We start from the raw sequence: 9,158 nt of genomic DNA on the forward strand, positions 1-9,158 counted from the left end.
TAGCTCCCCTCAGGTACTGGAAGGCTGCAATTAGATCATCCCACAGCCTTTTCTTCTTCTGGCTGAGCAATCCCAACTCTCTCAGCCATTCCATACACATATATAAAAAATAAAACCCATATCTAATGCATGTATTATATACATATATAAAATATATGTACATTTACACAAAATATACCATCAAAACTCCATTACTACACTTGTCAAATTAGAGAAGCAGAGGGGGTTTTATAAAGTGGGAGTCTTTTTTTTAATTTTAATGTGCATATTCAGTGACTGGCCTATAAAGTCTGCTATTTGCCATATTTTCCCATTTCCCAGTGTGAATGACAATGGCTCTGCAGCTCTGAACTCTCCTGGAATGGGCCAGCTGTGTGCCTGAAGACTCGACTCACTAACACTTGTGATGTTTCCTGAGTGTTTCAGCGACACAGGTCTGAGATAAAACACTCCCAGCACCAGTCCTGGCTGGAATTCCAGGCACAGCCAACGCTTGGCTGCACACTCAAGAGCAGCTTGACTGGGACCAGCTGAGCATTCCCAGTGGGAGCCCTCTGGTCAAGGGAGGGGATTGTCCCGCTCTGCTCTGCCCTGGGGTGACCTCACCTCAACATTGGGGCAGTTTGGGGGGACACAATGGAAGGAAGAGATTGAGCCATTAGAGAGTGTCCAAAGGAGGGACAGGGAGATGGGGAAGGGCCTTGATTTGAAGGTGTGGGAGGACACTGAGGGCACTTGGTGTGTTCAGCTGGAGCAGAGGAGACTGAGGGGAGACCTCACTGCAGTTCCAACTGCCTGGGCAGGGGCAGAGGAGGGGCAGGGACTGAGCTCTGCTCTGGGGGGACCAGGGACAGCAGCCAGGGAATGGCTGGAGCTGTGTCAGGGCAGGCTCAGGTTGGATCTCAGGCAAAGGTTCTTCCCCCAGAGGCTGGTTGGGCACTGCCCAGGCTCCCCAGGGCAGTGGGCACAGCCCCAAGGCTGCCAGAGCTCCAGGAGGGTTTGGATGATCCTCTGGGGCACAGGGGGTGACTCTTGGGGATGGGCCTGTGCAGGGCCAGGGGTTGGACTGGATGATCCTTGTGGGTCCCTTCCAACTCAGCATATTCTGTGATTCTGTGACCTCCCACCTCAGGGAACCTGCCAGTAAAGGAAATCCAAGCAGATAATGTGGAGTAAGGCTGAGACAGGAGCAGCACTGCCCTGTCTGAGCTGCAGGGAAGGTCACTCATACAGGCAGCATCTCCATGTCCAGAGCTGGCATCCTTCAAACACTCCCTGCTCAAACAGAGGGCTGGGAACCGCCTGCCTGCACATGTCTGAGCATCTCCCCAGCCCCAGCCCTGCCCTCTAACCACCAACAGACAGGGAAACATCATTATGCCTCTTACACAGACCAGGACTAAGGCAGGGAAGGTGTGCTTTGTGTGACACGTCTCCCTGCCAGTGCTCCACACCAGAGCCAGGAGCAGCACATGCAGCTTTGGTCCTGGCACTTGTGCCAAAGACTTGGAATGAAGCACAGACCAGTGTCAGGGACATTGTGCATCCTGAGATGTGAAGGTGAGAGGCAAAAGAAAGCCCACAAGGATGAGGAAACTGAGAGAGAAGACCATGGAGGCAGATGGCAATAAAAAGGACAGGCACAAGATACATTTAAAAGATGAAAAGCCTCATATGCAAGAGGTCAGATGGAAAACAAGCCGAGGGAGAGCTACCAGGGGCCATAACTCAGCCTCCAAGAACATTGGCAATTGCTCTCAAGCCAGCCTGCCCTCTCCTACCTGCTGTAATCACCCTGCAGCTCTCCTGTCGCGGCCAGACAAGAATATAACAACTCCACTGTCAAGATTTGTCCCCTCTGCACATCAGTAACAAGTCATTTTATAAAAAAACCCAGAGAAGACGCATTTCATCTGGTACAAATGAGGTTTTTAAAATTCCATTTGCCTTCCCTCTATATGCAAATGTGTGCTGATCTGATGAGGCTCCTATTTCCTGGATTACACACGTCAAACTTTGCAAAAACAGGCATACCCTGGTGGTTTCACTCCGTATTTCACAGCCCTCTCTTGACCATGCTGACATAAATATTTCAGAGACCTGCCCACCACTGTCAGCATTAGGTCTAGGTCACCCAGAAGCCAGTGGTTTGGACAGTCATTAATTCAGCAAAGCAATTAGCAGGAGCTGCTGTAGCTCAGGACATCCTGGTGAGCAGCAGGAGCCAGAAACCCCAGACAAGGTGTAAAGGAACCCTCAGCAGCACCATGGGCTGTGGGACAGGCCCTGGCACAGGATTCCTGAGCCAAAGGGATCCCTTCTGCCACTGCCTTCTTCTCCCAGCTTTAAAAAGCTCTTCTGGCTCAGAGCAGTGCTAGCTCATTTGGCCACTGAAATCTGAAAGACAAAGACTGGCCACAAAACTAGACTGAGTTATTCCCCATCCAAAGTCCCGTTCTTTCCAAAACCACAGCAAGTCCTTCCTTCAAAGCACCTTCTGAAAATACCTCCCCAATGTGAGTGCCTTGAGAACTGTGCTTCCATATGTGCAAAACCTTGTTTGTGCAGCAAATGAGACCTGAGACAAGTAGGAACAGCAAAGATCTCAGCCCGAGGATCCTTGGAAGCTGCAGCCACGGATGTTTAAATGCTAAGCAACATATCATCAACTCCCTGCTGAATATAAGATGGTTTCATCTTTGCAGAAGCAGCAACAATAGCATGTTCACATCACCTTCGCTCTGGCAGGCTGATCAACAGCAGCAGCCATGGCTCCTTAGTTTTTACCTTTGGAAAATGACTGTGGGCAGCAGAAACTCTGTGGAGCCACTGCAGGTACCGGCACAGGGCTCTGCAAGGCAGAACTGTAACCCTGGCTGAGGGTACAGCCAGCCAAGCCCCATGCTCTGCCCTGAGACACTGGGATATTCTCTCCAAACCCCAGGGAGATCCACGGTGCAACGTTCCCATCGCCAGTGCAAGGCTTTGCTCCATCTCTCCAGTCTGCAGGGAGCTGCTGTGCACCAAAGGCAGCCTCTCTGTGCCCCACTGCTGGCTGTAAATATTTGGATATTTTGGGCAGATGAGGCTCTTGCTTGGTCCATCTGGATTCGGAAACTGGACTCCTTAACTCCCAACTCCCAGCTGAGAAACCTGCCAGTGGGCTTCTGCCACATCAGGGAGCAGGGAAGAGATAGATCCCACCTGCAGAGGCCCCACACAGCCCTGGATCCCCAGAGTGCTCGTCACTGCTGGGGGGCTGATTAACTTCCTTTTTCTTTCCCATTTAAACCTGTGCCTCTTATAGCCTTTTTCTTAACCTTCATGGCAAGGTCTTCCCAGAGGAGCCACTGCTGACCCCAATGCTGGCTGGAGCAATCCAGCTTCCAATCATCATCAGGAATGCTAAACAAAACAGAGGGAAACAGTGCCCAAATAACAAAAGTAGAGAATTCCCAGGAAACAAAGCATTTGTGTGCTCTGGGATGTTGCATGGCAGATTTGAGGTCACCAGAAGTGTGAAGGAAATGCTTTTATACACAGAACCTCCAAGAAAACTGTCAAAATGATGAAGAAAACCATCACAGAATCATTAAGGATGGAAAAGCCCTCTCAGAACATCGAGTCCAACCATTAACCTGGCACTGCCAGGGCCACCACTAAGCCATGTCCCCAAGCACCACATCTACCTGTTTTCTGAACACTTCCATTCATCTCTGCCATCCCAAAGACTAAGGATCAGCCTTTGGTTGCCATAACCATCAGGTAAGATCACCTTGAAGGGCAGCAGGTGTTTCTGTGCACTGACTCCACGTGCTTGGCAGAGCTCAGCGTACACAGCAACAAAAGTCACCTCTGCTGGGTTTCCCCACAGAGGTTCCAACTCCCAAGGGAACTATCAGCTGGTGAAAGTGTATTCCAAAAGGAAAAAGACAGCAGAGGAAGCACAGCTTCAGAAAGACTCTGTGTCTGTGGTGGAACAGTTCCCTGACCACAGGAACGGTCTGAGCAGGGCTGTGAACCTCCATGCAGAGGACACTGCAATCCCACTCATTAAAACCCGGGTAACCTGCACGTTCCAAACACAGACAGAAGGAAAAGCCCCACAGATTATACCAAAAAAAGAACAATAACAGAGGTGCTGGAAGCCTTTCCAAGGCACACATCTCCTTTCTGTCTGAGCCAGCTGCACCTGGTGCATTATTTAGTGCCAAGTGAGAAAGAAGAAATGCCTAACAAAGTGTTAAAGGACTTTGTGAAGTTTCACCAACCTTCCCAGAGCCATCAGCTCTCCGGCTGCCTGGCAGAAGAGACAACTGATCCTGCTTCTAGATTACAGGAGGCAGAGCTCTTAGGGCAACTGTCTCTCTGTGTTTGCATCCAGCTACCTCCAGCAGCTTGAAGTGTGCTCAAAGTGCAAGAAAGCACTTGATCAAAATCCAGCTCACACTGCAGGCAGGGAGGAACAAGCACCCAAAGCAGCGTTACAGATACAATAACAATCGAATTTGGGGGGGAGATCTGACAGGTTACAGGTTGATGACACTGCTGCAGTCTCAGTGGAAACACAGATTGATGCAATTAGCAACAGGGAACTAGAAACACAGCAGAGGAAAACTGGGGATACATCTATAAAAGATGAGCTAGCGCACAAGTGTGGAGAAGCACAGAAATCCTGTGTGAGCTCAGAACAGGAACAAGTTGAAACAGGATGAGATGAGGAGAAACACAACTCCGAGCTCCCTTACAGTATTCAAAACTGAAGATCCAGTTTTTAAATCAAAACATTTGCTTCCCTAGGAGACACTGGGCCAATTTGCCACAGGGGTACAATGGGAGAGGGACGGGGGCACCCTGGAGAGGCAGGTGGCCAAGAGCAAACTCCTGAGCACTGTGCTGAGCACACTCCAGCCAGCCCAGCCAGGGCTCTGCTCAGCTGCCAGCGAGTGGAACCACTTCAGAGAACATGGGAAGATGCAGAACCACTGGATTAGACACACTGCCAAGGCATGTGCCTCTGCTAAAGGACTGAGAGGGACATCTCTGGTGCAGCCACACCAGCTGCTTCCCTCGTCCTGTGGGTCCTTGTCCTGTGCTCCCACTGGGAGCCCAGAGGCTGCAGGGGTGGGCTCGTGCTGGCAGCTGGTTCCCCAGCCTCAGGAATACAGGTGCCAGAAGTGAGAGTCCCAGTCCACACAGAGATTTCACTTCAGAGAAACCCCCAGGAGACAGAAACCCAGCTTGGCAGGGGGAGACCAAGGCAGACTCCTCTTTCTGGCATGTCTTCACCCAAACTTACCACACACCTGAACCTGGTGACAGAGCACCATGTAAGCTCTCCCAAGAGTGACCAAAATTATTCTCCTCTATGAATGCTGACAAGCTCCCCACTTCCACGAGCCCTGCGCTGCAAGTGCCCAACATGGAATTACTACAAAAATAAAGTGGAATAAGGCACTCGAGCAATGGAGAAGGTGCTTCTGAACAAACCCTGCAGAGAGGTTCATAATGACTGCAAGGATATACATATTCTGCTCCAACAAGGGTGCTGGGGATCTGCAAGGCTGAATAATGAGCAGGGACACCACATGCCTTCCATACATAATGGTACAGAAATGGAATATAAGTATATACTGCAGCTTTGTGAAACGTAGGGGCTTTTGTAGCCATTTATGTTATACAAAGATTTACACTTGGAAAAGTCGTTCTGCTATATCTGGCAGAAATTTCAAGACAAATGGAACCCATACTTATTCATTCAATGATAATACTGAGCACAGGATAAAGCTCTTAAATTCAGAGCACTTTATAAAAATTAATTACTACTTAGTTCACCCTTGTGAGGTGGGAAGGTATTACACCTGCATATACATGAGGACACCAAAGCACAAGTGGATTAAACAGCTCGTTCAGGACCCCAGAGACAGGGTAATTGCTGAAATATGTATGCACACATGCATCTGTGTGTGTGTTTGCATGGGCCTGGCTCCTCCAGAGCCTTCCCAGTGCTCGGGCCCTTGCAGTGAAGCCAGTCTGCTCCACTGGGCTCCTCTCACCATACGTGTCCCAAGCACGTCTAATAAAAGACACCAACCCAAAAAAAGGGGAAGAGATTCACTTTTGTGGTTTGCACAGATAGGAATAAAAGCTGGATTTCAAACAGCCAAGGAACAGAAAACCCATTGTTAAAATGCTGTGCAGTGCTACAGTGACAGTTCCTAATCAGCTGGCACCAGCCCACACCGGAGCACAGCAGACCTGGGAACGCACATGCCAACAAATGTTGTAAAATCTGTCCCTTGACAAGCATGGAAGAGAAAAAGGGCTGTGGAGGCAGGGACAGAGACACCCCACCACCTACCCTAGGGCTGGCAGCCCGCTCTCTCTGCTCAAGTGACCTGAAAGCACTTTAGCAACCGCTCCCCTTTGCCAGGCGCTTTGGCCGTGGCCTCTGGTCCCTGTACTGGGTCACTGAGTCCTCATCTCTTTATCTGAACATCAGCAAAAGCTCACATTGTCATGGGAACAGGCAGGAATTGGAGTGTCTGCAAGGCTGCTGTCAGTGCTGACAGGTGGGGCTCCAGAGAGATGCTATAATTAGTTACCTGGACGGAGGGTTTGCCACTGATGTGTGGGGTAAAACACTTCCAGGTCTTCAGGATCAGCGTCATCCTCTGTCACCGGCTCGTTCCCACTGTCATCTTTTATGTCGCTCTCTTCTATTTTTGTAAGGGCAAACTCCTTTTGGAGACAAGAGATTCAGCTCATTAGCAATTGCATCTGGGTAATTTAGTGCTGGCTGAGAATACAGAATTTTTTCCCTCGCCAGCAGATTTTTTTTTTTGACATCTGAGATTCTTTCCACATGGTTAAATTTAGATTTAAAGTATATTAAAGGTTAAACATGCATAACTAGCATGACATTTGTGCTGAACAAAGCAACGCAGCTGATTTCCTATTCCAGGGCAGGCTGCAGGTTTTAAACCAGCTTTCACAGAGCCTCACCTGTATTTCACTCAGAGCCAGGGGCCCTGGCTATTATTAGGGTTGCGTAACGTCGTCAGACCCCGTTTTCCCTTGCCTAAAAATATGTCAAACTTCTAACTTTTTCAGCTGAAATTTTCCACACGAGTGGAACGCCTCGAGGATCGTTGGTTGATGTTTGTGTTTTGTTTTTTTTTCTTAAATGCACTTATTTCAGGCTTGGAGAAGATTTCAGCTAAAATAGTTCAGCTATTTCCAAAACAGGACACGAGAAAAAGCACACCGAGTTGCCCACACGATACAAACGTGAGGATCCTCTTCTCCACACGTTCCCAGTGTTCTCCAAGTCTTTTAAAACAATGAGGCAGGGATTTAATCACCACCTACGTGGCAAGTGCAGCATGGGGATGGCAGAGGTGTGGGAGAGCAGCCAGCACGAGTCGTACGACGCTACGCACAGGGAAAAACAGGGATGAAAAGCAGGGGAAAAAAAATCCTTGCTGCGAGGGAAACCTCACTGCTCAATGGAAAGTCTCCCTAGGGAGCTGGTGGGAGTCATGTAAAACTGCAATGGATACAATTATGGAGAGTGCATAGTAACGACCTGGTGCTGTCACACCAGAGGAAGCAGCTCTGTGCTGCTCTGGTTCGAACAGGAACAGATGAACTGATCCGGGTTTATCATCTGGGCAGCTCAGTGCCTGTTGGAGGGGATATTATCAGCTTCCGAGATCACCAATTCAGCCACCACTGAATAATTTCAGATAACCAGCCTATAGGGAAAGATTATTCCTAATTGTTGGCAATTAGAACAGAGTTACAGCTCGCTTCATGAAGTGTTTGGATATTAATCCTTTGAATGTTTTCACAGGGAAAGAAAAAAAAGTATATTTGGAGGTTAATTGGAAATTTTGGGCCACGTTCTGTCTTCTCTTCTTCCACTCCTTGGAAAAAAATGCATGTGTATTTTCTGTCAGAATCTGGATGCTCTGCATAGAAACATCCATTTTCCAGCCTAGGAGAGTGTTTCTGAGCAAGAGAAATGTCAACTTGAGCAAAACACAAACAGGAGCAATGACAACGTGGATGTGGCACTTCAGGACATGGTTTAGTGGTGGGCTTGGCAGTGCTGGGGGAATGGTTGGACTCAACAATCTCAGAGGGTTTTTCCAGCCTAAACAATTCCATGCTTCCATGACTGTGGTAGCTTATGAATGTGGCTGACAAACCTATAGAATATTTATATTTTAGCTGCCAGAAAGGAACGCGATTGCCGAAATGCATGAGAAAACAGAGCTTGGCTCCTGCTTTCACTGAGTGCGTCAGGGGCTCAAAATTGTTCAAATTATAACAAATGTTAACGCTCAGGAACAATCACAGCCATAAAAACCCAGGTTCTGCAGATGAAAATCAATGTTAACATTTCCCGAGCCAAGACTCCACGGGACTACAGAGGAGTGAGTGGAGCAGTTATTACTTAGGTTATTTCCACGGCTCTGTGATTATCCGAGAGGGACTCAGTGATACAGGCTATTGTAAATGCACCAACAGGCCTCCCAGGGCTGGAGCTGTTCAAACACATAATGGAGACAGCTGATGTTTACCAGCTCTGCTGAGGACAAGTGCTGGGGCTTAAATGCTCAGCAAGGATAAAAGGATGTGACTTGGTTCATTTAAGTGTTACTGTCATTGCTTGGCCACAGTTGCTTTGCAACACCCCATTTTCATCAGTGTTTCTGGCAAAAATGGGCAACTCGACACAAGCGATTCTTCATTTACACAGAAATTAGTAAAATCCTTTTTGGTCTGTTTCAATAACTAAAAGTAGGAGAAAGATGTTTTCTAAAGAACAATGGGCATTTCCTTAAAGGCAAAAAGCTTCCTTGCTTTACCAGTCTGGAATGAAGGGCAATAAGGTGAAAAGCCTGATTAGGGAGGGTCTGGGACACTGCTTGCACTCAAGGAGGAAGAAATTTTTCACAGAGAGAGTAATAAGACATCAAAAGAGGCTGCCCAGGGAGGTGGTGGATTCACCATCCTTGGAGGTTTTTAAGATGAGAGTGGATGTGGCATCAGTGCCATGGTCTGGGAACCACGGCGGGGTTGGATCAAGGGTTGGACTTGATGATCACAGAATCACAGAATCAGCTGGGTTGGAAGGGACCTCCGAGATC

General features: G+C 48.4%; 1 protein-coding gene across 4 annotated transcripts in view; it reads right to left on the reverse strand.

Annotated features, from left to right (window-relative positions):
* The window catches only part of SIL1 (SIL1 nucleotide exchange factor), a 99,777-nt gene that overhangs the window by 64,452 nt on the left and 26,167 nt on the right, over positions 1-9,158 (reverse strand). For all 4 annotated transcript variants that reach the window (XM_017830438.1, XM_017830440.1, XM_017830439.1 and 1 more), the window contains one exon: positions 6,606-6,741. In XM_017830438.1, the coding sequence (XP_017685927.1) occupies positions 6,606-6,741 (136 nt within the window). The remainder of the gene's footprint in view (positions 1-6,605; positions 6,742-9,158) is intronic.

Source organism: Lepidothrix coronata, unplaced genomic scaffold (assembly GCF_001604755.1).
Source record: "Lepidothrix coronata isolate B3197 unplaced genomic scaffold, Lepidothrix_coronata-1.0 Scaffold178, whole genome shotgun sequence".
Classification (NCBI taxonomy): Eukaryota; Metazoa; Chordata; class Aves; order Passeriformes; family Pipridae; genus Lepidothrix; species Lepidothrix coronata.